This window comes from Lepidothrix coronata, unplaced genomic scaffold, assembly GCF_001604755.1.
Source record: "Lepidothrix coronata isolate B3197 unplaced genomic scaffold, Lepidothrix_coronata-1.0 Scaffold20, whole genome shotgun sequence".
NCBI lineage: Eukaryota > Metazoa > Chordata > Aves > Passeriformes > Pipridae > Lepidothrix > Lepidothrix coronata.
In genome coordinates, this window is record NW_016690200.1 from 7,548,602 (window position 1) to 7,575,905 (window position 27,304).

Below are 27,304 nucleotides of genomic sequence, written 5' to 3' on the forward strand. Positions count from 1 at the left end.
GGAATAAGTTCTGACAGCCTCCTGCTTTTGTCTTCATCCAAATGAATAGCAAAGTAATTCACGTTCCCAGTTTAAGAGTAAATACAGGCAAAGCTTTCACTTCTGAGGGCTGATCTGTGGGGGCTGATCTTTCTTCACCTCTGCCCATGTGGGGATGCAATTTTCGAGGTGAGCTCCTTAATAAATGCCTGTATCCTTTGATGCCTTTCTAGGAGAGCAAGGGGACAGGAGGGGCTCATTCCTGAGCCAGAGCTTTGTGGTCAGACAGCCCCTTGGTGACATTAAATGGCAGCAGAGGACGTTTGAAGCGCGGAAGACACGAGAAAAGAGCCTCTTCAGTTACCCGGGGTTGGCGTCTTGTCAGATCTCACAGATGAATGAGGCCCCCAAATCCAGCCAGGATTCCTGTTTAATAAGCACAACGGGCAGGAAACACACTTGAAAACAGGTTTTATCAAACCACCAGATCTAACAAAACTTCCCCTGCCACGTGCTGCTCCCAGATATGGAGCTTTTCACTTCGCTGTCGTCTGTCGGAGATGCAAATCCACGTCCTGACCATTTGGGGGGGTGTTGGAAATCGGTTTGCTCTTTTGGAAATGCAAGAGCCTTCCTCTTAGCGTGTGCTTGGCAGAGTTCTCAGCAAGATTGCTGCTTTTACTCCTCTTAAATGCTGTCCTCCCATTTGGATACGGCTCCGTTTCCTCCCTCTTGGGTTTTCGTTGTGTGATATTAAGAATAATTCACAACCCACTTACAAAGGAGCTGCAGAGCCGTGGTGGGGGCTCTGAGAAGCTGCTCAAGCTGAGAAATATCCTCACTGAACTCAGAGAAACAAGATATTTGGGGTTTTTAAAAGAAAACAACAGGTTAAGCCTTTCTTCCTGTGCTCTTTTCACAGCTCTCGTTGCAAGGAGCTCGTTTTCCCTGTTTGTGCCTGGCGTGCTGTGGGTTTTGGGGGAATAACAAATGGCATTAAGAGGGTGGGTAGAGACGATGTCTGCAGCACTCAAAAGTGCTTTGCGGCCTCGTGGGGTGAAAGGTCTGTGATGGAGGAGAGGTTTGAGCAGGAATATGTTTGCATCCAGTTGTTAACTTCCAATTGGTGTTACTGGTTATACCTGTTTGAGGTGTCTCTATATTATCCTTGGTTTTTTTGCTGCTTTTTTAGAAAAACAAATTAATGCACTCTCTGTGTTTCTAGTTGTTTGTCTCGTAGCTTGTTCAAATTTAATTGAAAAGAGTGTGTGTGAGAGAGAAAAAGAAGCACTCTTTGATCTTCCTGGTGTCTCATAATCACAAAACAGTTTTGAATTGGAAGGGTCTTTTTAAAGGCTGTCCCATCCAACCCCCCTGCCATGGGCAGGGACACCTTCCACCATCCCAGGTTGCTCCAAGCCCCATCCAACCTGCCCCTGGACACTTCCAGGGACCCAGGGGCAGCCACAGCTTCTCTGGACAACCTGGGCCAGGGCCTCCCCACCCTCCCAGCCAGCAATTCCTTCCCCATATCCCATCTATCCCTGCCCTCTGGCAGTGGGAAGCCATTCCCTGTGTCCTGTCCCTCCAGGCCTTGTCCACTGCCCCTCTCCAGCTCTCCTGGAGCCCCTTTAGGCCCTGCAAGGGGCTCTCAGCTCTTCCTGGAGCCTTCTCTTCTCCAGGGGAACATTCCCAGCTCTCCCAGCCTGGCTCCAGAGCAGAGGGACTCAAGCCCTGGGAGCAGCTCCGGGACCTCCTCTGGACTCTCTCCAGCAGCTCCACGTCCTCCTGCTGTTGTTCCCAGGGCTGGAGGCAGCTCTGCAGGGGGGTCTCCCCTGAGGGGGCAGAGGGGCAGAATCCCCCCCTGCCCTGCTGGTCCCACTGTGGGATCAGCCCAGCTTGGCTTTCTGGGCTCAGTCCTGCCCTGCTGGCTCCTGCCCAGCCTCCCGTCCTCCATCTCCTCACCCAAACCCTGCTCTCATTCCCTGTCCCATGTGGTGCCCTCCCAGGATCCATTCCCACCTTGCTCTTCCCTGGCAGCATTTCTGGGTTGGGATGAGGAGGGTGGGAACAGTGGGTTTGGTTTGAGCCAGAGGGGCCGTGGTTGGGATCACTCTGCTGCAAAGAACCAACTCTCTGCATTGTTGGAGCCTGAAATTGGTGTGAGCTGGCACTGAGAGGAGTGTTATCTGTTTATTGTGATTATGTTTATGAAGTGGCACCATATGGGCTCTCTGGGACATTGTTTTCTTGGTCTTGCTCTAACTCAGAGCTGCTGCTGCTCCTCCGTTCAGAGTCGCGGCTTCAGACAGCTCGGGCTCCTCGTGACGTGCCATTTCTCATCCCTGCCACGTTCCTTCAATCCTCCTGCTGGATCTTTTGACATTTATTCAGCTTCTTGGAGAAGTTTTTGAGTAAAAAAAAAAATCTGTTGAGGAGTTGGAACCATGGGAGTCATCTGTCACCCACCAGCCCTTCCCAAAGCTCAGCACCAGGAATATGGAACAGCCGTCAGGGGGGTTCATTTTTATCCGAGGATCTGGTGGCTGTGGATCTTCCAAGATGCTTTGAGCTGAGTTTGCCTTGAAGACACACTTAACTTCCCATAAGTGTTTAAATATATTTATTAAATGTTTCACCCAGCCTTTAACAGAGCCACGCTTTTGTTGTTGCTGGGTGTTATCTGTAAATTAAGAAATGTTGCTTAATGAACACACTTAAAACAAGCAGAGTGTCTCTTGCTTTCCCATCCCTTGTCTCTTAGCAACAGGATTTCTCCCTGTGCAGTCCCTGTTACTTCAGGGCCATATCCACGATACCCTCCCTAATTCTTCCTGGTTTTTTTCCTTTTTAGAGGCCCTGCTAAAAGATTTGAGTAACTTCATCAACCCCTTGGCAGAAGTGATAAAGCAGAACGAGAGAAAATCAAACAATGAGTCGCTCTGGCAACATAAACTTTGCTGAATAAATCAGAAGTCTCTTAAGCTCGATACTGTTTGTAATGAAAATTCCTCTCCTGTGAAGGATATAAGAAGTTAAAACAGCTGGGGCAGAAATTTAGGGCTTTTTAGCTGCCTGAAACACATTGAAGGGATTTGTAGGGATGTGGGACCTTCTCATTTCTGAATATCTTAATTGCCCCAGAATCCTCTGTTTCCTCACTAACACATAACTTAAATCATGGAACATTTCCAAATCAATCAAACGTTCAGGTTACTGTATTTATGTGTAGAAAAGCCCCCAAGCAAACAGAAATATCCTCTGCCTCCCCCCAAAAATCCAAGTGTTGCTGGTTTCCTTGTTTATTCCTCACTTGCTGGACATGGTGGTGAAGAATATTATAAGTTAAAACAGCTGGGGTAGAAATTTAGGGCTTTTTAGCTGCTTGAAACACACTGAAGGGATTTGTAGGGGTGTTGTGCCTTCTCATTTATGAATATCTTAATTGCACCAGGATTCCTCTGTTTCCTAATACATAACTTGTGTCATCCTGTGTTTCTAACTCAGTCAGACGTGCAGGTTACTGTATTTATATATAAAAAAGCTCCCAAGCAAACAGAAATAACCACTGCTCCCCCCAGAATCCAAGTGCTTCCTTGTTTATTCCTTGGTTGCTCCAAGTGGTGGAAGTTCTGTGAAGGCAAAGGAGTTCAAATGCTGCTTCTGGATGGTCTCAGGTGTCGGGTTTGACAGTTTTAAATCTTGGATTATGCCTTTTGAAATCTCTTTTCAGTGCGAGACTCGAGCCTGCTGGAAATCAAGGAAGACACGGAACTGGATCCAGAGGAGAACAGCAGTGTCTTCATGGGAATTCTCATCAAAGGGCTGGCCAAGCTGAAAAAAATCCCAGAGACAGTGAAAGCCATCCAGGATCGCTTGGAGCAGGAGCTGAAGCAGATTGTGAAGAGATCCACGACTCAGGTGGCTGACAATGGTTACCAGAGAGGGGAGAATATTTCCCAGGAAAACCAGCCCAGGTAAGGATATTCCAGCCACTTGGATTGCTGCAAAAAAAAAAAAAAAAGTCCTAATTGATGATCTGAACTGGAAAAGAGAAAAATTCAGCTCAGCTATTTGGAGTGTGGCAGAGCCCAGTTGAGCTGAGGCAGGTGCAGAGCTCTGAAATCGTGTAGGGAATTAATTATGTCACAAAATTATAGCACCAAAAAAAAAAAAATTATATCCCAAAACCCACCCAAGTCTCTTAAATGGTTTTGCAGCCCCGTTTCTGTTGGTGGCAAGGTGTGGGAGCCAGCTGAGAACTGTGCTTGGGCTGCTCCTCGGGATCCACTAGAAGTGTCCTTGGGAAAAACGGGATTCCGGAAGGGCACGTTGTCAGGATCGTCGTCCAAAGGGAATTGTTGTGGGAAAGGAAAACATTGCATCTTCATTGTAGGTGATATTTGCAGTGCAGAATCACTCCCAAGGACGACATTAGCTTGATAAAGACTCCTTTTTTTAATTCCCCTCGTTAGCATTGCTGTGCAAACAGTGGTGGTGTGAAGAATTTGCAGAGTTACAGTGCTGAGAACTCAGTAAAATGAAAACAAGCTTTTTTTTTGTGTGGATCACAAAGCACAATTTTAGTTTCTGATGCCAGAAGGGAGCGTAATATCTGCTTGATACTTGTTTTATGAATCAGTCTGGAGAGGTTGGGTGGCTCCTGGTTGTCCATTGAAATGGATAAATTGGATGAGATCATATATTAATGACATTAACCTGCCCAGAGGGCTGAGTGAGGCACAAAAAAGTTTGATGGGTTTTGGCACGTGTAGGGGAGTGTGAGCCTTTAAGATGCTCATATTCCACAGCTTGGGAAAGTGTCTTGAATTCTTGCTGAACACAGAGATAATTAGAACTGATTGTAAACCTAAATCACATGTGAAGTTTACAGCAAGCAGGTGAATTCGTTTACATTGAAAAGAATAAATTATAGCAGGGAAGGGTGTTCCCTCCCCTCAAATTAACTCCAGTTTTAAATCAAAACTCAGCCACTTGCCTCCTGTCAAGGAGAAAATAAATCTGAACAACGAGGTCCTGCTGTTTCAATAGAGCTCTGTAAGCCCACAAATCTGACCGTGATGCAGTGCCCAAAACTGCTTTGAACTATTCATTAGGCTGTCAGTGCTCCTGTGACCTCAGGAATTTGGGGAGGGAAATGTTTTTTTTTTCAGTTTTCCCTTAAAACTGCTCACGCTTGGCTGCTTCGAGTCTCTCACTGAGCTCAGTGCCTGCCTTCAGCTGCTCTGCTTCCGGTGGTGTCCATAAAAATTCCCACTCCTGGCAAATAAAATGACTAAGAAGGTGACAGAGGGGCCTGTGGGATCTCGAGCCTTGTACTGGACAAGTTCCCTGTGGCTCATTCCTGATGCACAGCACGTTGCTCCAAAGTTGACTCTTATTTTTCCCATGGGAAGAGGGGTGATTGTTTCCCTCCACTCAAAGGAGGGAGACACATCCACATCCCCATCCCTGCAAGTGTCCAAGGGCAGGTTGGACAGGGCTTGGACCAACCTGGGATAGTGGAAGGTGTCCCTACCCATGGCAGGGGGTGGCACTGGATGGGCTTTGAAGTCCCTTCCACCAAAAGCCCTCAGGAAGAGCAGCTTGAGATTCCCTGGGGTTTGAAGTGATTTGAAAGTTGGAGCCTGGAGGACTGGAGGGACAGGACACAGGGAATGGCTTCCCACTTCCAGAGGGCAGGGTTAGATGGGATATTGGGAAGAAATTGCTGGCTGGGAGGGTGAGGAGGGGCTGGAATGGATTTCCCAGAGAAGCTGTGGCTGCCCCTGGATCCCTGGAAGTGTCCAAGGCCAGGCAGGAGCAACCTGGACTAGTGGGAGGGGTCCCTGCCCATGGCAAGGGTGGAATGAGATGAACTTTAAGTTCCCTCCCAACCCAAACCATTTTGTGATACAAGTGATTCCCAAGTTTCCTAAAGCATTCAGCATGGATAGATGGGACACAGACTTAGGACAGGCCTAACTAGGTGGAGCATCTTTTCAGATACTTTGCTTGGAATATAAACCCTCTTTACTAACACACATTTACTTGCTGTGAGATGGGAATGATATAAAGGAAGTAAAACCTGAGAAGGGGCAGCAACAGGTTCCAAGTTGTTCCTTGTCCCTGGTAGAAGGTGACTTTGGAAACTACACTCTCATCTCACCCAGTTGCAGCTGATCTCAGCTTTAATTAAAATGGACCATTTTAAAGGCTGGGTAAATTCTCTGACATTTTTAGGTCTCTTTGCTTGGAACAAATTTATGGAAAAGGGCTTAAATATAGGAATTGCCACTGCCTTATCTTCAATTAGTGCTTCTTTAAGGCATGTGTCACACCTTCATGTTTAGAAACGTGGACCTTGGGTGGAAGACAAAGTCACAGAGCCATAGTCAGACTGCTGCAGGAACCTCTGGGTCTCTCCTGGATTTTGGAAGATGTGGCTATAGAATAATAACACCAATACTAATAGTACTGATAGTAATCTGGATGCACATCTACTTGAGGGACAGATTTATGGACATTTTGGTGAGGACACATTAAAATTCCAGCCCAAGAGAGGATGGTGTCTGGACAATTTTGCTCCTAAATCCTGTCACTTGGATTTATTGTGCTTTTCCCTACATGTCCATAATACACTTGTGGCTTTTGACCTCGTCTCAAAGCTTTAAAATAACTCCAGGAATTATGTCCATGCCACCACCCTGAGCAGGCAGAGGACATTACTGCTGCTGCAATGCCTGAGCTGTCACCAGTGACCCCTCTGAGGTGGCAGCAGTCACTCTGCATCAGCTCATTCCCGTTATTCCCCGGACTATGGAAGTTGCTTCCGGGGGTGTGTGTGTCTCTGCCTCTCCACATATTTCCCCCCTCTCCTCAGCTCAGGGGTCACAGGCTGGCTGTGACAAATTGCCTGAGCCAGGCTCCTGTCACTGCCTGTCCCTGCTCAGCTCAGGTCACTCGGAGCTCCAACCCCATCTGCATAAAATGTGGGCCACGTTCCGGGATGGGTTTTGTCCGCCCGTGTCCCTCCGGGGTTACCTTGTCTCAAAAATGACCTGACAGATTTATAGGACTGTTGGAGGGCAAGAAGAAAAGAGGGGCTGGCTCATCTGAAAACAGGGAAATGTGGAAATACAGCGTTGGATCAGAATGGAAAATGTAAAGGAGGGGTGGGTACAGACACCGAGAGTGTGGCCTGGGGGAATTCCTCTCTGTCAGTCTGTAACACAGCAATAGGGACACCCTGGAATTTAAAAAGAAATCCTTCTGTTCAGTATAGTACTATTTTAGGAATGACTTAATAAACAAGTTGATAATAGTGGCTCTTTAAACAGGTTGACAGCATGAGGTCAGGCTCACTCAGGGACAATAAAAATGAATTTGTCCGACTCTCCAGCTGGTTCTGCTCTGCCAAACTGTCCTTTCCTGGGGAGGTGGAGAAATAACTCAGCTCTTGTTTGTAATGGGATGTTGGTAGAAGTTGGGCTTGGGGTGATAAATTTTCCCAGAGGTAGATAATTCATTTGCTCCCATAATGTTCCTTGGTGCCATTTCAGCCAAGGCTGTTGAGGCTTTTGTTGCTTCTTCTTAAATACGAAGAAACTCAGCACAAACACCGGTTGTTTGGTTTTTATTTAAATGTGTCTTTAAATGGCTCTTTGTTGAATCTTGTTGAATCAAGGAAGGCCACAAGTTAGTTCAGAGGGCTGGACCACTTTTCCTATGGATACAGGCTGGGAGAGCTGGGGGGGTTCCCCTGGAGAAGGGAAGGTTCCAGGGAGAGCTGAGAGCCCCTTGCAGGGCCTAAAGGGGCTCCAGGAGAGCTGGAGAGGGACTGGGGACAAGGGACAGAGGGACAGGACACAGGGAATGGCTTCCCACTGCCAGAGGGCAGGGCTAGATGGGATATTGGGAAGGAATTCCTGGCTGTGAGGGTGAGGAGGCCCTGGCCCAGGTTGTCCAGAGAAGCTGTGGCTGCCCCTGGATCCCTGGAAGTGTCCAAGGCCAGGGTAGAGCAACCTGGGATAGTGGGAGGTGCCAGGGTTGGAACTGGATCATTCTTAAGGTCCCTCCCAACCCAAACCATTCCATGGTTCTATAATTCCATGGTGGTGAAGGAGTGGGACCAGCTCCAGTTTTTCCTGAATTTCTCGTGTCCTGCTCCGGGAATCGCGGCTCCTGCCGGGCACACACAGCGAGCATGTGGTGACTCCGGAGCTGCTGCAGGGAAAAATGTGATGGAGCCTGTCTGTCAGAGCTGGGAGTGCCTAACATATGGATTTGGGAAGTGTTATCTCCACGTTTTGTTGGGGTTATGTGTCTCCTTGAGTTGCTCATTAAACGCCAGTGAACTCGATCACAATTTTCCTGTTGTCGAATAGTCAAATTGTGATGTCATTGCCTTATCACAAACTATTTAGGGCTCTGCTGAGGTCCATTAATTGCAGTAATTGGGCAGTAAGGAAGCCATAGGAGCAGGTAAAATGTAGGACATTGAGATGAGATTATCACTGTAGTAAATGCAGTAGTAAAATCGTACTGACTGACACAGATGAGGAGACTTGATATTTTAGGTTTCGGTTATTTTGCAATGTTTAAAAGCTGCCATATTAATTTAATAGTTCAAAATCAATTTCTTGTGTTCTGTTTGTGTGGGTAAGTCTACTTTTATTGCCTCAATACTGTTGTTTTCAGCTGAGGGAAGAGCAGGTTGTCTCCCTCCCTGTGTGCAGCCCTGTCTGGGGTCATCCAATAATCTCTAATGTGGTGCTACTCTGGAGTTACTCTGGAGTTACTAATGGTTCTGTCTTCCCTGTAGCCCCAGGTAGGACACTTCAGTGCTGATATAGAGGAGGGAGTGAGGAGAAAGATCCTCAGGAGTATTTATGTCCCAAACCTGAGCTGAAATCAGAACCCACAGAGAGGGTTTGAAGCCGGGTGACCTCTCAGCATCTGTCACCAAACAGGACACGTGAAGGACACTCCTCTGTCTCCTTCCCACTGCTCTGTTGTGCTGGATGACTGTTTGTGCCCATGGAGCCTTGTGACAGCTGAGCAGAGGTTGTTTTGATGGTTTCCAGGTTGCTGCTGGAGCTGCTGGAGCTTCTCTTCGACAAGTTCAACGCGGTGGCCGCCGCGCACTCGGTGGTCCTGGGGCACCTCCAGCAGACAGTGGCCTCTCCCTGCAGCCAGCACGATGGGGACATCAAGCTCTACGACATGGTTGACGTGTGGGTGAAGATCCAGGATGTCCTGCAGGTAAGAGTCCTCCAGGTGGGCGCCTTTTCAGCTTTTACAACAGCTTTTAGAACCAAAAATAGCGGCGTGAGCACCTGTCGTGCTCAGGAGACAGCAGTGCTGGGGTTTGTCTCGGTTTTTGGGAAGTGGCCACGTTTATAACAGATTGTGACACTCCAGAGAGAGCTTAAATATCAGCAAAAAAAAAAATTAAAAAAAAAATAATTCTGTGGCTTCATCCTTCTGGTGTCTGGAAAGGTTTGATTCCTTTTGCCCACCGAGTGATTTATCAGCAGCTTTCAAACAGTGACATTTTTGTTCCGTTGTTACCGTGTCATCGCTGTCTTATGAGGTGTCACAGCTCTAATGGCTTGTCTTCTCCTGTCACTGTGGCTGGGCTGCAGGCAGCTGAGACACTTGTTCTCAGGAAATTCTTATTTGATTCTTACTCTCGACTCTGAGAGACTAAAGCTGTGCCTTGCTCGGGCTTTATTCTGGGACTGTGCCTTTCACCTCAGTGTGTGAGGCTCTCTCAGAGCTCTCACCTCTCATGTGCCTTCCTGCTGTTCTCTCCTTCTTGCTGTGAGGCTCACACGTGAATATTATATTTCCTCCTTTATTTATTTGGGAATTGCCTTTATATACAGCGCACAGATGTAGAGCCTCACCTGGGATTTGAGAGAGGAGGTCAAAGAAATGAGCCTGGCAAGATTTATGGTGGTCATTCCACCGCTGGGCTGTTGATGGAAAGTGCTCTCTGCCTCCTCTCCTAACAGGAATTTTCATTGCAGGGCTGTTATTTAGCTGTTGCTCTGCAGGTTTGTTTGATTGTGCAGCGATGGAGGGGTTTTTTTGCTTACCCAAATACCCAGCTCTGTGCATGGTGTGAATTTAATACCTCTTGAACCTGCTAAATGTAAGGTTTGGGCCTTGGATCACCTCCAGTGGCTCCTTACCCCAAATATTTGTCTTTCTAGAGGAATTGTTATTAAATAAACCTCCATCTGTTTTCTCCATGACACAAAGTTTCACCTTCTTTCAGTGCTGTTTTTGCAAAAGTTTGGTTGGGGATGTGCAGCCAGAGGTTCCTGAGGGGTTTCTAAACAAAAGGGTGTCACAGAACTGAAGTGTCTGGCCCTGTTAAAGGACACAATTGACCTTAAAGACATGAGGAGTGGCTTTGGCACTGGAGACCTCCAGCCCTCACCTGTGATCCAGGAGGTTTAAGAGCCCTGAGTTCTGCAGACTTTGCTGCAGGGAGGACAAAGCCTTGGGAGTAAAAACCCTCCCGAGATTTTCCCTCCGGCGTAGCAGAACACCAAGGCTGGATATTCCCCTTCTCTGGGGGAGTTTGGGGTGTGAATTTGGAGCAGTTTATCCTGGCTATCCCAAAAACAGGGATGATGGAACCTGAACGCAGAAGCAGGTGTAGGTGTGAGCATTTAGGGAGTGAAAAGCTCTTTCTGTGCTGGGGAGGCAACGTTTGACCAAGCTTTCTGTGAAAGGCGTGCCAAGAAAAATGCAACCACCCACTTGCAAAGGTTTCATTGATACTGGGTGTCAGAGGGAGGCAGAAAAGCTTCCAGAAGAGCTTTTTTACAATGCTTAAAAGCAGCACTTTAAGATCCATAATCTCTTGCTGGTTTAGGGTAAGAGATGAGCACTGACTGACATGGAAAGGAGGAAACGTTGCATTTCTTTGTTCACAATCTTGTGGGTGTTTGTGCATTAGTTCCCTTGGAGTGGCTTAAAATATTTGTCCTTTACAGTGTAAGAAAACCTTTGATCCCAAAGCCTGAATTATTTCTATCCTGCTTTTCTGAATAAGGATAATTTTTGGGGAGAGGGGAATCTTACCTTTGCAGCAGGGGGAGCAGAAAACTCAAGTTTTAAAAGTGTTTATTTAAATCTTCCTGCTGAAAATCTGGGGGGGAAGTGGCAAAGTGCATCGGGGAAAGGGATGCAGTTCCTTCAGATCCTGGTGAATGCAATTCAGTCATCACATCAGAACAATCTCCCATGGCTGCAGCTCACCTGGATAATGTCCTGTACGTGCACATTGTTCATCTCTGCGTGTGAAGTACATTAGAGCAAGGTTATCTCTCCAGCTCTGCCCTAAATAAGGTGAGCTTGTGGTGGGCTGCAAATTGTCCCCTGTGGGAAATGAGTTGTTTTCAGCTTGTTTTTGTAGCTGGATTTCTGAAAGCTCCCCTAAAAAACTGCACCAAGCACCGTGTGTGGGGTCAGAGGTGGCTCAGTGTTGAGCAATGTTTAGGCACAGAACATGCAGATATTCAATATTTTTGACCTTCTCTGAGAATGGAAGAATAATACAGAAGACAGAGTGACCTTTTAGAGCCGGGTGCCGGAACGGTAGAAAACAAACAAACAAACAAAAAAACCAGTTTGTCAAAATATTAGGGCAGGAAAACACAATTTGGAGTTATTTCCCGGTGCCAGAGCCAGCGGAGCTCGTGGTGCTGCTGCTGCTGCACCAACAGGACAGGGGTGAAACGTGTTTAAATTTGAACTTGGTGCTTTGTGTGGGGAGGTAACGCAGCTCTGCAGTGTGGGAGTGGGAGAAACATCCTTCTGAGCTCCCTAATTACTGCAGGAGCCAGTGCTGGGCTGGGAGAGCTGAGCCCTGTTCCTGCAGCCGTGGAATGATGGGAATAGTTGTGTCAGGATAACACAGGGAGGGAATTCTGGGGTTTTCTGGTGCAGTTCGGTGCCTGTGATGTGTCCTACAGATCACAGACCTGCTGGAGTGAGGTCCTGGAGCTGCTCCAAGGGCTGGACCACTTTTCCTATGGAGCCAGGCTGGGAGAGCTGGGAATGTTCACCTGGAGAAGAGAAGGCTCCAGGGAGACCTTGCAGGGCCTAAAGGGGCTCCAGGAGAGCTGGAGAGGGACTTGGAACAAGGCCTGGAGGGACAGGACACAGGGAATGGCTTCCCAGCGCCAGAGGGCAGGGATAGATGGGATATTGGGAAGGAATTGCTGGCTGGGAGGATGATGAGGGCCTGGCCCAGGTTGTCCAGAGAAGCTGTGGCTGCCCCTGGATCCCTGGAAGTGTCCAAGGCCAGGTTGGACGGGGCTTGGAGCAACCTGGGCTAGTGGAAGGTGTCCCTGCCCATGGCAGGGGGTGGAACTGGATGATCCTTAAGGTCCCTCCAACCCAAACCATTCCATGATTCCACCATTTTCCCAGCCCAAACGATGGGACAGGCTCAGTGCTCTACGTGCTTGGGGAGAAACCAGAAGGTTTTGGGTCCAGCACAGTTTTGTGTCATTTTACTTTCTTGGTCAGGACCAGATCTTCTGACACTTCATCCATTGCTTCTCAGCACCATCTTTTGATACCTTGATGGGATTGTTGCCTCTGTCCCTGCTCAGTAACACCAGAGATCATTCAGCTTCTTCAGGAATGTCACCCTTCTGGTGACAGGGGGATCACCCTGACAGTCTTTTATCTCAGTGCATTCCCCTGCTCCTGGAGGAACCACTGGAGACAGCTCCGTGTTGTCCCATAACCAGCTCAGGCTGAAGCTCTTTGCCTCCAGAGGAAGAAATCTTCTCTCTTTCTGTGGTGCTGGAATCTGTAGTGGATGATTCTCAGTTTTATCTGTTTTCTTGCTCCTGTAGAAGAGAGGGAAAAATCACATGTAGGCTTAGGACATTTATTTTAGCAGGCTCTGGTGATCTGTCTGCTGAGGAGACTCTCACAAGTAATGCTTTCCTTTTTTGGGGGTGTTTCTGTCTAATGCCTTGGGGTGTTTTCCAAAAATGGTGTCATTTAGCAGCCTAAACATTGCTGAAACCATAAGGAAACTGGAGCAGGAGGAACTTGAAGCCTCCTCTGTGCCCACACACTCCTGTCGTGCTGCTGCAGAGCTGGAGGGATCAGACACTTGATTGAGAAGCCTCTCTTAGTTACCCTGTGATGCTCCACCACCCTTAAATCCTTCCTTATGAAGAGGAATGGCATTGGAGGGAGGGAGATGGGATCATTCTGGAGCTCACAGCCAGGTCTGGTGAGATCAGCAGTGGGAGTGATCCTGCAGAAAAGCTGCTCTTAAATTGTCCTTGCTGCGTCCCACTTGTCCAGGAGTCCTGTGGGAGCACCTGGAGATGGATTTCAGGGCTGTGCTGCTGCAACCTGAGTCACTCCGTGGCTTTTAAGTGAATTAATGGCCTAAACTGTTGGATCCCTTTGGCACACAGGGAAAAGGTGCTGATGTTCAGCAGGTTACTCAGTGGAAAAGATGTGCAGAGGTTTGAGCTCCGTGCCAACACATCCCAGCCAGCTGTGCTGTCATCCCACTCCTTCCTTTTCCACAGCCCAGGATGTTTTCCTTGCTCTGGCAGCGCTGCTCGTTCTCCTGACAGGAATCTAATTGGAGGGAGTTGATTTGGCCAAGACTTTGCTGCTGGCTGGGTTTGCTGCCTGCTCAGGTCCCTGAGCCGTGGCAGGGCTGGCACGGGAGCGAGTGAGGGAATGCACCATGGAAAAGGGAAGGGTTTATCCTGGCAGCTGCAGCTCCCATCATCCCGCTCCACGGAGCCGCACCTCAAGGTGCTCTTGGAAAACCCAACTGCTTTTTGCCCTGGGTGGCTCAGCAGAGTCTGAACCTTTGCATTTAAAGGCTGAACTGTGTCTGTGACACAGTTAATACTTAGAAAGTCAAATCAGCTTCTTGCACGAGGGCTGTTAACGTGCCATGAGTCCTGCTGGAAATGTCAGAGCAATATCTGAAATTGCTGTTGCATTTGGGAAGTTCACAGGGTGATGTTTTGAACCTGAAGCAGTGTTATTTTTTCAGAAAGTCTCTTCTGGGGGAATTTAAGGGTTGTCCTCAAAATAAGGTGCCTGACAGTCCTCCTGGTTCTTTTTAAGTGGTCCTCAAGTGTGTGGAACTGATGCCCTTGGACTCCTGACTGGTGTGTCTCATTAATGCTCATCTCCATGAGCTGAGAGGATGTTGGTCCTAAAAGTGACTCGTCTGCAGCTTTTAAAAGAACACAGTTTTACTCAATCTCTTTCAGGGGCAGAGAGAACCTTCCACTCGTCACAATGCTGCTGTTTCAACATGGAATTTCAATAATTAGAGGAGGTCACTTGACACTCTTTTATCCCCCCCTGTTATTTGAAGTGAGCTCGGAACGTGAATGAATAAATCCAGCCCGGTGTTAAAAAGGTTTTTTTTGCAAATGTGTACTAAGAGCAGAATAATTTTTGTGGAAATTTATAGTCCAGGAGGAGCATCATCTTTGTTAATTTGGGAAGGCACAAGCTGGTTTTGCAGGAGGGTGTTTCTTCAAGTTTTAGCCTTGCCAAGAAGGTGTGCAGTGTGTCCCACCTCCCCTCTCTGTTCAGATGTTTTACAGGTTTGCTCCAATTTACCTGATAATGGAAGTCTTCTTTATTTTTTCCAGAAGATAAATTGGTGGCTTTCTTAAGCTCCACTTGGAATTTGGGATGGTGGAATTCACCTCAGTAAAAAGCGTTTCAGGAAGTAGAGGGAGATTTCACGGCGTGGGGATGTATTTTACAGCTGGAAGGGCATAAAATGGGATAGCAGTGGCTGTGTCCTTTTAAATGTCCTTTTAGAACAAAGAATACGAAGGAGAAATGCCCCAAATCGATCTGTTTTCTCTTTAGCTGGATGATTCTGTGTTTAAAACCAACTGAATTGCTTTGGGAACAGGTACCTGGACAAGGTCCAGAGCTGAACTGGCTCCAAGCATTGGATTATTGTCTTTCCCAGGAATGGGCCTTGTTAACTGAACTGTGCTGGATTATATATTACATTATATTAACAGGGTGACAGAGCAGAAGTTTTCTCCACTGCTGCTGCAGTAACAGCTTCTGTTCCCGGAGTTTTTTTTTCTCTCCTGGAGCTGTTGATCCAACGAGCTTCATAAGCACCAACATTTACACTGAACTTCAAAGAAATAGAGCCCTGAATAAAAATGAGCTGTTTGAACAGTGCACAGTCACTTGTGCAGCCCATGGCAGAGGAGCTCAGTGAGATTTTGGGAGACTTTTAAAAACATGAACTCATTGAATGAAATGTTTGGAGGTTTATGAGCGAGGAAAACATTCATCTTCTTCTGTCCATGCTGTAGAGCATCGAGCTGCTCTGTATTTGAAGGGCTCTTCACTTCAGATGGATTTTCCTTTTAATAGCTGAGCACAGTTACAAAGTTGCAGTTTTAAAGGGTTTTGGAATTTCTGCCTAAATATTTAAGGAGCAAAATCCACGGGAGTTAAAAACTCTCTGCTGATGGTGCTGAATAAGGGGCCCAAATTCTAGGAAGGGAGATGATTTCCAAAAGCTGTTGAGAAATGAAAGAAATAAATATAATGAATAAAAGTGTAGTTGTGAAAGAAGTCAGCCCTGCTGGGTGTTAGGCTGGGAGAGCTCCCACCAAGGAAAAGGTTGGGAATGGAATCAGAGTTCCTTGCTTTGATAGTGGGCACATGGCATGAAACCTGTGCCTCATGAACCCTGGGCCATCATCAAATTGATGCAACTTGAGATACAACCTTTTAATTAAGACAATTTCTTCATTGATACAAGTTGAGAGAACAGAATTTTTTTCAGCTTGTTTCCCCAGTGATTCCCATTCCCTTTCTTTCCCAAGCTGGAAGAGAGAGGGCAAAGCAGGATGTGAAGTGCCCACCACACCTGATGTGTTCCTGTGTTGGAAACTGCCAGCAGGAATATTGATAGTGGAAGGAAAGAGCGTGGAATTCCCAGCCTGTACTTTTTAGTTTTCATCTTCTTGGAACTGGTAATAATGGGATGATGTAGAAGAAATGAAAAATTGGCTGCAGATGTGTCAGGTCTTTTATTTTAACCATTTCCCTGTGTTCTTGAGCAGTTTTGTCAGCCTGGTCATAGAATCATAGAATCAGTTGGGTTGGAAGGGACCTCTGAGATCATCCAGTCCAACCCTTGATCCACGACCTCTACAGTTCCCAGCCCATGGCACTGATGCCACATCCAGTCTCATCTTAAACACCTCCAGGGACGGAGAATCCCCCACTTCCCTGGGCAGCCCATTCCAATGACTGAGCACCCTCTCTGCAAAGAAATTCTTCCTGATATCCAACCTAAACCTCCCCTGGCACAGCTTAAGACTGAGCCCTCTTGTCTTACTGATCCCTGCCTGGGAGAAGAGCCCAACTGCCCCCCTGGCTCCCCCCTCCTGGCAGGGAGTTGCAGAGAGTGAGGAGGTCTCCCCTGAGCCTCCTCCTGTCCAGGCTGAGCCCCCCCAGCTCCCTCAGCCTCTCCTCCCAGCACTTGTGCTCCAGTCCCTTCCCCAGCCTGGTTGCCCTTCTTTGGCCCTGCTCCAGCCCCTCCAGGCCCTTCCTGAGCTCAGGGCCCAGAGCTGGACACAGCACTCCAGGGGTGGCCTCCCCAGTGCCCAGCCCAGGGGCACAAGCCCTGCCCTGCTCCTGCTGCCACACTCTTCCTCAGCCAGCCCAGCAGCCATTGGCCCTCTTGCCCCCCTGGCCACACTCGGGCTCCTCTTCAGCTCCCTGCCCAGCCCAACTCCCAGCTCCCTTCCTGCCTGGCTGCTCTCCAGCCCCTCTGGCCCAGCCTGCAGCTGCAGGGGCTTCTGGTGGCCAAAGGGCAGGACCCGGCCCTTGGCCTTGGGGAACCTCAGCCCCTTGGAATCAGCCCATGGATCCAGCCTGGCCAGGTCCTTCTGCAGAGCCCTCCTGCCTTCCAGCACATCAACACTCCCCCAGCTTGGTGTCACCTGTAATGTGCTGATGGTTCCCTCCATCCCCTCATCTAAATCATCAATAAAGACATTAAACAGGACTGGGCCCAGCACTGATCCCTGGGGACACCCCTGGGGACGGATCCCAGCTGGAAGCAGCTCCATCCCCACCACTCTCTGGGCCCTCAGCCAGTTCCTCACCCAGCCCAGAGTGCCCCTGGCCAAGCCTTTTCCAGGAGTGTCCCATGGCAGACGGTGTCCAAGGCTTTGCTTTTGAAGTCGTTATTTTTTTCCCCTGGTTGTATCAGTGTCCACTGCACTTCATCCCTGCTGGCAGCTGGAATTAGGAGACACTACAGGGAGTTCATCAGCATTTGTGGACATGTTTTATGGGCCTATAAAACCTCCTCTCTTTTGATGTGCTGAGTTTATTCACACTCACTCCTCTAAAGTCACTACTTGTTCCCTTCCCAGCATCACAAACCCCAAAAGGCCTCCCTGCAGGACTCCTCCTCTCCAGCAGAGCAGGAGGGATCCATGCAGGCAAATTCCTGCTAATGTTCCAGAGTCACTGATGTCCAAGGGAAATGCCTGGAACCTGTTTTCCTTAAAAGCCTCCTTGCTCCCATGCTGTGCTCTCCTTGGCTTTGCCAGGTGTGACACTTATAAAAAAAAACCCTAAAGGAAGAATCTTTTTTTCCTCAAGTTTTCCAGCTCTTGCTATTTCTTCCCTGATAGGAATTCTGTTTTGTTTGGGAGGGGGGAGGCCTTTGTGGTTTTTTCAGCAATTCTTTGTGAGGTAGGACACTACAGAATTGCATTTGCCAAAATTCATTCATAGAATCACAAGATGGATTGGGTTGGAAGGGACCTTCAGACCTTCAAGATCATCCAGTTCCAATCCCCTGCCATGGGCAGGGACACCTTCCACAGTCCCAGGTTGCTCCAAACCCCATCCAGCCTGGCCTTGGGCACTTCCAGGACTAGTGGAAGGTGTCCCTGCCCATGGCAGAAGGTTGGAAGTGGATAATCTTGAAGGTCCCTTCCAACCCAGATCATTCCAGGATTCCATTTCTGGTCTGCCTGGTTTGATGCTGTAGGAGGGGGTGGGTTTATCGTGTCAGGTTTTTCCTTGATTTTCCTCACAGTTTCTAACAACTTGGTTTTATTTGTTTCCCTTGACATTGTGGGTGCTCTGCACCACTGAGAATCAGGATATGAACATCACAGAATCCTAGAATGGTTTGGGTTGCAAAGGACCTTAAAACCCATCCAGTTCCACCCCCTGCCATGGGCAGGGACACCTTCCACTGTCCCAAGTTACTCCAACCCCCTTCCAACCTTCACCTGCAGGCTTTGATATTTTATTTTATCCTTTTTTATGGTTGCATTGACCAGCTGCCTTTTGAAGTGGTTTTATTTAGGAAGCCTGCAAACATCCTTTGGTGGTTTTTGAGTCAATACATCATTGGGTTTCTCCAGATAATGTGGACACTGGTTATAGATGATGAGGACTTGAGGTGGACTGTGGTTCTTGAGGGCAGGTCCGTGCCTGGCAGGGCACAGTGAGAAGGTATTTCAGCACATAATCAACCTTGATGTGGTTTTTTCTTTTCTTAATTACATTGATATTTTGGCTTAAGCAATTTTTACTGTGCTGGGTTTTCACCTGGTTTTATCCCCGATATTCAGCTACAAAAAAACACAGTTTCTGCTTCTGTATTTATTGTGTAAATCCATGTGTACAAACCAGCAGCAAGTGGCTGATGGTTCCCCAGTGATCTCTGGGCTGGGAGAGGCTGGAGAGCTCCAAGCCTGCGTGTTTTGAAGGGAATGATGAACTCCCAATTTTTTTGGGGAACAACCAACCCCCCTGGGCTCCCAAATCCTTCTGGGAATGGCACTGTAAGGCTGACTTTTTGGACATCTAACACACACTTAAAACTCAGCTTATTTGTCAGAAATAAACTTGGGAGAAGCTGCTTTTCCCCCTGTTCTGGTGGCTGAACTGGAAAACCTGAATTACATTTTATCCTTCTATTCTGTCGCCCTTCCTTTGTGGGAAGTGCCAACGTCCGTGTCCTCAAAAGTGCCACTGATGGCAGACTCTGATTTTTATTTAATGTTCTGATTTCATCTTTTTTTTTTTTTTTAAATGGACCAAAAAGACTGATTTCAAAAATCTGAACCAAAATCAAAATTTGGTTTCACCTGGCTTTATTTTTTTTATCTTGTTTTTCCGTGCTTTTGGACTCTTTGGAGAAGGTTTGCTGATCAGAAAATCACGGAATGGTTCGGGCTGGAAGGGATCTTAAAAGATTACCTAGAACCAGATGATCTTTAAGATCCCATCCAACCCAAACCATTCTATGATTCTAGAACAGGAAAGACCCATGTCTATCAAAATATAGAATATCTGTGCAAAACTAACAGCAGGATTTATTCCAAGATCAACATGCTGCTTGTAAGCAAACAACTGGAAAAGCTGTGGCCACGGTAGGAACCATGGAAACCTGTTTTCACCCGAGAAAAGAGGGACATGAGGGAATTAGGGAATTAAATGGGGCCTGGATACAGTCCTTCTACTCTTAGTATGGAATTAAATGCCTTGAAAAGCTCTGTATTTGCTGGAAGAGGCCAAGGAAATGTTGTGAGTGTTGGCGAGGGTGTGAGCTGGAAACTGGTTAAAATAATAATAATAATGATAATAATGATAATGATAATGATAATAATAATAATAATAATAATAATAATAATGATAATAATAATAATAATAATAATAATAACAGCACGTGTTGCAGTGTTAATTCATTCTTTCCAGGAGGAAAAGCTGGACTCCTGCTTTGCTTTTGCTGGGAAAAAAACCCAACAAACAAACAAACATCAAAGAGCAGCACTGGGAGAGGGGAGAAGGAAAAATCTCCCTGTGCTCCACTCCGGGGCTGTGGTTTGAGTCAGGGGGGTCTGGTGCTTTCACTGACTGGAGCTTTGCCTTTTATTTTGAATATTTTTAGTATTATTAGCAGTGTGAGGTCACTGATTGCTTCTTACCACGGTTTCTGTGGGTGAAATGTTTTTTTCCCAAAGCTCTTCCAGTGGAAAACTTGGTGGTGGTGCCCACCATTGCCACGTAACCCTGGCTGTGAAGTGCTATAAAAATAACTCATAAATTGTTCAAGTGCTTGTTTTTCTGTAGTTTCTAGTGAACCACCCTGTGAGTTCTGTGATGGATGAGGTTTTCCAAAAGAGCCACAGGCATTTAGGATCTTAACTCCCTTGGCAATCTAATGGGGATTGGACAACTAATTACTTCAGATTCTTTCAAAAATCCCAGATCTAATTTTGTAGTATAATAACGTGATTTTAGAGAAGGGTAAACCTGCAAGAAAAATAACATTTAGTGTAACTTTTAATATATATATTTTTTTTTAATAGACAGGGAGCTGTTTTTGTGGCCTTGCTGATGGCTGAGCCTCCTGTGTTGAAGCTCCTCTGGAAAAGGCCTGGAGCAGGAGTTTGGATGGATGGGCTGGTTGTTCCCTTTTTCCAAGGGCTGACCCCTGGGCCTTGTGCAATATCCAAGCTGAAAACACGAGCAGGACTCTTTGTCTGCTTCATTCCAGTTGCAAAAAGGTTGATCATGTCATTAATTCTCTGTCCTGGGCTTAAGCAGCTGGAAGTTTCTGAGCATGGCAGGGAGAATAATCCAGATCAGTGCCACCTCCCAGGTCAGTAAATAAATAAATCAGAGCAGAATATCCAAAATCATTCCCTTTTTAATGACAAAGGACACTGAAATAACGCAGTGGATTTATCTGGGATACACAATAAAAGGATGATGTCACTTTATTACAGTGATTTGGTGCTTGCTGGTTAATCAGGGTGTCACACCCCTGGTGCCCTCTTGGAAAAGCTGCTTTTCCCAGCCCCATTTCCTGCCAGGGTGATAAATGCTGGTGCCTCAGAATTGTTCCTCACACCAGCCTCTCGTGATGATTTGCTTCAAATCAAAGGTGACTTTCCTTCAGAGCCCCTTCTTGGTCCCGGATGTGGAAAAATATTTCCAGATCCTTGCTTTGAGGAGATCTGCACTGCAAGGCCCTTGGGTATTTAGAAAAGAGAGATTTCTATTTCTCTCTTATTTTTCAGGTGATCTGCACTTTTGCCTTCACACTCAGAGGAACACTGAAAAAAAACCCCAAGGATTCCAGGGGATGGGATTTTTTATATTTGGGAAAATCATTGGGAAAATACTTTTCAGTGCTCGCTCAGCTTTTGATCCTGCTTTTGGTGTGGGGACAGGCCGAGGCCCTGAAAAACATCCCATTGCAGAGTGAATTTGAGCATCTCTCTGATTCAGCTCTGTGGTGGGAAGTGGTGTTGAAGGGGAGGGAATTCCATCACCGACTCCACGTGGGGCTCCAGGCAGGATTGTCGCCCCAGCAACTCGTCCACACTTTGGTTGAAGCAGAACTGTGATTCCCTTAGTTATGACTTTGTGATTTTTCCAGCCTTGCCATCTCCGAGGTGTTTGGAAGGATGAGCAAAGGCTCTGCATGGCAGGGAGGGTGGAACTGGATCATCTTTAAGATCCCCTCCAACCCAAACTCTGATTGATCCTGTGATCAGCTCTGTGACCTCTTAGTACGTCTGAGGAGATGGAGATCAAAACCTGTGATTTGTAGGAATTTCTTCCCTTGGTGCCAACCTGCCTGATTCCCTTCAATTCTCTGAGGCTGCAGGTTGAATTTGATCCCTGTATTCCCAAATCCCACTTTCCTTAGCAGTGATTCCTTCAGCATAATGTCCTTTGGTTTAACATTCTTCAGAGGCTGAGCCTGAACGATGTTCTTTGTCACTTGTGCTTCGTATCTGCTGTTCTGCCTCTTCTCCCTGTGTTTCCTGGGAACCACCCAGATGTTAATCTGAATTTCTGCAGTGTCAGGCTCGGTGTGCTCAGTGCTCAAACACCAGCAGTGATTTCCCTGTTCTCACAGGCCACCCAAACACGTTGGGATGTTCCCTGCAAAGCCATTTCAGCAAAAAATCCCAAGCTCAGGCACCCCAGGGAAGGGGATTCTGCAGGTGTAGGTGGGACTGAGATTATGGGACTTTATCTCCAAGGTCACCAAAATGTGTTGCTGCCTTTTGAGGGGTCTTTGTTGTCACCTTGTCATTCCCTGGGTGCCCCTCTGGGAATTCCCAGCCTTGCATTTTCTGGGAGTGCTTTTTTTTTTTTTTTTAAGGCTGAAGGTTTGGTTTGGTTGAACATTCTTCTCTTTCACATTTAGTTTTGCTGGGAGCTATAAAATGACCAATTTCCTTAAAGAGCAAGTTAAAGTTTCCCATATTCATTGATTTTCTAGCAGCAGCCTCCTGCACAAGTTCCAAGAGTTTCTCGTGGTCTGGGGGGGGTTGTTGTGGGATCTTGTTCTTCTGGATGCACAATATTGATCCTGAAGAGCTTTTGGCTTCGTTTTGAAAGGTGGGGTAAAAGGAATGTGAATCCCTTTAACACCTCCCAGCCCCCTCAAAATTATAACTCAGTGTCTGCTAAAGGGAAAAGTGCTGGAAAACAGGAGCAGGATAGTGAGCAAATACATCCAGGGTAGGGCAGTGCTGTTAAATTTAGGGGGAATTTATCAATTTAGATTTTATTTTTCCTGTCTGTGGAACGGCCATGTGGCTTTTGCAGCCTAAACCGAAGACAAAACAGTACCTTTTATTGAGAAAAAAACATTATAATCCCAATTCCCTGAAGCCCTCCCTGATGGAATGGGAGTGGAGGAGCATTTTTTTTCCCAGAAATCCTGTAAAACTTTTGCTGTCCTGTGGACAAAAGCTCTTTTTTGAAGAGCTCCTCTACTTCTCTGCTTTCCAATTCCTTTCTGTAGTGAACAAAGTTCTTCCACACCCTCAGATTCCCTGTCATCCAACATCCCCACATTCCACCTCCTGGAAGTGTCTTTATCTTGTCACTGTAGTCCTGGCAAAGATATTGGAAAGGTAAAGCTCCTGGAAGGTGTGGAGAGTATTTAAAATACCTTTCTGAGCAGAGAATTGAGAATTTTGGAGCTCAGTTTGATGTCTGTCAGGATCTGCTGGAAAAGGCTCCACGTGGGATGGAAGGAGCTGCCTGGTGAAAATGTGGTTTGTTGCTCTTTTTAACCTTCACAGTGCCAGATTTGGGTTGTTGTTTTTTTTTTTAAGATGCTGTGTTTATGTGGCACGAGGGAAGGAAAAAAGCAGCAATGGCTTGTCCATCCAAGGGCAAAGCTGGATCATTTTGGGGTGAACGTGGACTTTTTTGGGCTGTAATTAATTTATATTTGTGGCTTTTGCCTTATGAAATAATCTGGTAGGGTTAAAATAAGTCCCAGCAGCTGAGGAATATCCTGATGGTGCATTTCTGCACCTGTTTAATTTGGGTTTGCAGGGAAGGCCAGCAGGGGAGTCTTGCCTTCAGTGATGTGCTGGTGTAGCAGAACTGAGCTGCCTCGGGGCACTCCATGAATCTGAAATGATTCCCACCAAGTGTTTGCTGAACCTCAGCTCGTTTTTGCAGCCTGGAGAGCGGCTCATTAATTGCTGGGAGACTGGCCATCCCTGTGGACAAAAGGAGTTCTGTCCAAATTAGAGTTTCCCTTAAACAGAGCTGACTTTTTCATTTTGATCACTGAGTGAGAGAGAGAGAGAGAGAGAGAGAGGGGACCTGGGTGGTTGTGTTTGGTTTAAAGGGGCCTTTGGGTTGAAGACACGAATTTTTTAATTCACCTGCCTCATTCCCTGCTCCAGGCTGAGCATTCCCAGCTGTCTCAGTGTTTCCTCACGTGTGAGCTGCTCCCATCCCTTCCCCACCATCACCCTCCAGTGTGTCCGTGTCTCCTGTGCTGGACACTCCTGGCGTGGCCTCTTCACCCCAACTTCTGATTCCTTGTCTCTCACCTCCCCATCCTTGGATCATGATCACCTTTCTTACCTTAATCTGTTCATTCTTTTCCTGCTTTTCCATTATATTCTGTATTTCTATAGGGTAAGCTCGTGCTCTTAATTATCAATATTCATACAAATTGTAAATACAACTGTACAAGCAACAACCAACTTGATGTTGCTGCTTCCCTACCCAGAATGACAAAAACCTTTTATTTAAATCTTGGAGTTTTTTGGGTCTTAGGCCCTGTAATCTCCTTTCAGCCCCTTGCTCTCATCTGCTCAGGCTGATGGAACAAGTGGCCCTGTTATTTCTGGGTGTCAGGTGGAGGCAGGGGCTGTTCAGGAGCTGTTTTGTTGCTTTGCTCACTTGTTTTCCCCGTTCCCCAAACTCCCATCTTCCCAGAATTTACTGCTCTGCTCCCTCCTTACTGCTGCATTATTGTCTGCAGCACTTCCTATTGATTTTCTGTGCTGGGGGATGATTTCCTTGGCTGGAGACAGTTGTGAAGAATTGAGAGTAATTTGCTCAGAGAAGGTTTTTGTGCTTCCGAAGATCTCGAAGATGGTTTAAAATCTTTTCTGTAGCCTGATTTGAAGAGGTTTGATATTCTTGTTTGTGGAGTTGTCATTTTATTAAGGTCACTTGGTGCATTCCTGTCTCTTTGGTTGGCTTCCTTTTCAGCACAGGAGAAGCTGCTTTATTTATGTTTAAAAAGACCCTTATATTATAACTTAAATTTAATATTCCATTTTGGGGTTCTTCTCCAAGCCATTAGCTGAAAGCAGAACGGCACAAAATTCGATTTAATCACTGCTAAATTAGTAAAAACCTTGTGCAGACTTTAGGGGAAAGGAACATTTTGAGGTGGAGATTTATTCCCAACGTTGCCCTGCGAGTTGTGAGTTGCAGAGAGATAAATTATTAATCCACGGGCCGTTATCTATTGGAATTCGAATTTTTAGGACCGAACTAATAGTTCAGAAGTTACCTGTCACTACCTGATGTTCAGGCTGGGAGTTGGGCACAGGTTTTTGGGAATGCTGCTGGATTTTTGTGCGGCTGGATTTGCACGTTCTGGGCCCGTCGGTGTTGTCAGGGGGGTTGATCTACAACTTTGGCCCCGATCCAGAGGAACAATTAGCTGGATGGATGATTGGGACCCCTTCCCATGGTGGGGGGTTTTTTTTGTTTGTTTTTTAAGCCTAAGTGCTTTCCTGGCTCCCAGCCAGGCTGCCCAGCACCTTGCAGGATAATGGCAATATTTGTGTAATAATCCAAAGCACGGCCTTTTCCAGAAGTGATGGCGACTCATTTCCATGTTATTACTGGGAAATAGCCCGACATGGGATTTCCAAAGGCTCACAGCAGCTCAAGTGGGTGTTTATTGAGTTTCTCCATCACTGCTGGACTGAGAAGATATGGAATAAAGTTGTGACTGACGTTCTGGTGTTTGTCAACCTGCACAGGGGGTGATAACAGATCGTTACCTGGTTAACAGTGGGATTAAAAATGTCATTCCCTGAAAAGCGAAGGGGTTGGACACCCTAATGGAGCCAGACACCTGTGGCAGTGCTGTTTTGTTTCCATGTGGGAATGGAGAGCAGCATTTTGGATTGCTCTGAAGATGGAGAATTGGATATTTTATTTTTTTTAAAGACATGGGCATCTCTTTGCTCCAAGAATTTGAGTGTTCCGTGTTCGTGTTCGTCCTCATCGGCAGCCGGGCCGAAGCTCCCACTGAAACGGAATTCCTGACCTGCTGAACAGATTCCCAGGAAATCCCAGTCCTGCCTAAAACCTAAACAGGCAAAAGAATAGGAAGAGAAGCCCCCAAGTTGATGAGCAGCAAGTACTTAAATCACAGAATCCCGAAATCATCAAATCACGGACCTTCAAGATCATCTTGTCCAACCATTGCGGATAAAGTAGAAAAGTTTTGGGGTTTTGGTTGTGTTGGGTTTAAAATCTCTTCCATTCTCTTAAAAATCTCTTAAAAATCACTTCAATCTGGTCTGCTTCTCCAAACTGGTGGCCTCTCCCTCCAAAAGGGGAAGAGATTTTGAGCCCAGAGGTTCCTCCTCTCGGATGATGTTCATGTTCAAGGCACTTCAAAAGGTATCAGCATAAAAAGCTGACTTGGGGCATGGGCTGGGCTGGGCCAATTTGATTAAAGTGGGACATTTTGCAGAGAATTTGGTGCAGAATGTGGGGAGCAATTAGAGGAGGCCTGAGCCAGCTTCTTGATGATAAAATCCAAGGCAACTCAGCGACCCAACAGATTGAGGGTACAGAGTAAAGGAGATTTTGTGCTGATTGTTTTTTTTTAGAGAGAGAGAAAGTTAAGAGGGAAAAAAAATTCGAATAATGGGCCCTTTCTGCAAATATAACTTAAATATGTGATCTTAAAGGCAGTGGGACAGTGACAAAGAAAACATTTTCTGTGGTTGTGCCTTTACAAATGAAAACGTCTGAAACACGTGATGGCTCTTCAGTGAGAGGTGGAGGAACGGGGGTTGTTATGTGGCTGCATCTTGTTGTCAGGATAATTCAAGAGGGACTGTCTTCTTATCCCTCTGAAAAATGGGTGGTGATAGATGTCAAATATTTGTCTTGGGTGGTAAAGTAAATATTTGCCACCTACCTGTCCCTCATCAGCCAGCGAATCGCTCGCGAGCAGCAACGCGAGGAGGAGGAATGAAGTGACAGAAAAATCAAAGATGAAGCCACTGAATGAAAAGCAGACACCAAATAAACCTAAAAGTTAAATAAAATAAAAAAAAAAAAGGAGGTGGATGGATTCCCTTGCGATGGAGGAAGCCAAAGGATGGAGTGAGTTACGCGAAGGTGGCGAGATGACGGATGTCAGTGGAAATCTGTGAAGCTGTTTGCAGACGAGGCAGGGGAGACAGACTTCTTGTAGGAGGTGGAGGAACATGCCTTTATTTAAAGAATTCCTCTGTCTGGTGAGAGAAAAAAAAATTGGGAGTAGAGGCAGCAAACCACTGTGCTGGGGGAGTCGGGTGGAGCAGCAGGTGCTCTGTCTGCGCGTCGAGGGGTGGGAATGGAGCGGGATTTCTCCTTTAATGGAAAGTCAGGGAGTTCAGGGTGGATTTTAGGTTGGATTTTAGGGAAAGGTCCTTCCCCCAGAGGGTGGTTGTGCACTGAACAGGCTCCCCAGGGCAGTGGTGCCAGAGCTTAAGGAGTGTTTGGACAACGCTCTGTGGGATTTTGGGGTGTCTGTGCAGGGCCAGGAGTTGGATCCGTGATCCTCGTGGGTCCCTTTCAGCTCAGGGTATTCCATGAGTAAACATCCAGAGGAGCAGGCTGGGTGTCACAGAATAAAAGAGACAGAAAAGGAGGGCAAAGCAAAAGCCAAATTGCAAAATCCTAAACGGGCAAAGGAAGCAAAACT

General features: G+C 46.8%; 1 protein-coding gene across 1 annotated transcript in view; it reads left to right on the plus strand.

The window, feature by feature from the left end:
• The window catches only part of EXOC4 (exocyst complex component 4), a 303,657-nt gene that overhangs the window by 39,236 nt on the left and 237,117 nt on the right, over positions 1 to 27,304 (plus strand). Inside the window, exons 7-8 of the mRNA XM_017807724.1 lie at positions 3,713 to 3,956; positions 9,066 to 9,243. Coding sequence (XP_017663213.1) covers positions 3,713 to 3,956; positions 9,066 to 9,243 — 422 coding nt within the window. The remainder of the gene's footprint in view (positions 1 to 3,712; positions 3,957 to 9,065; positions 9,244 to 27,304) is intronic.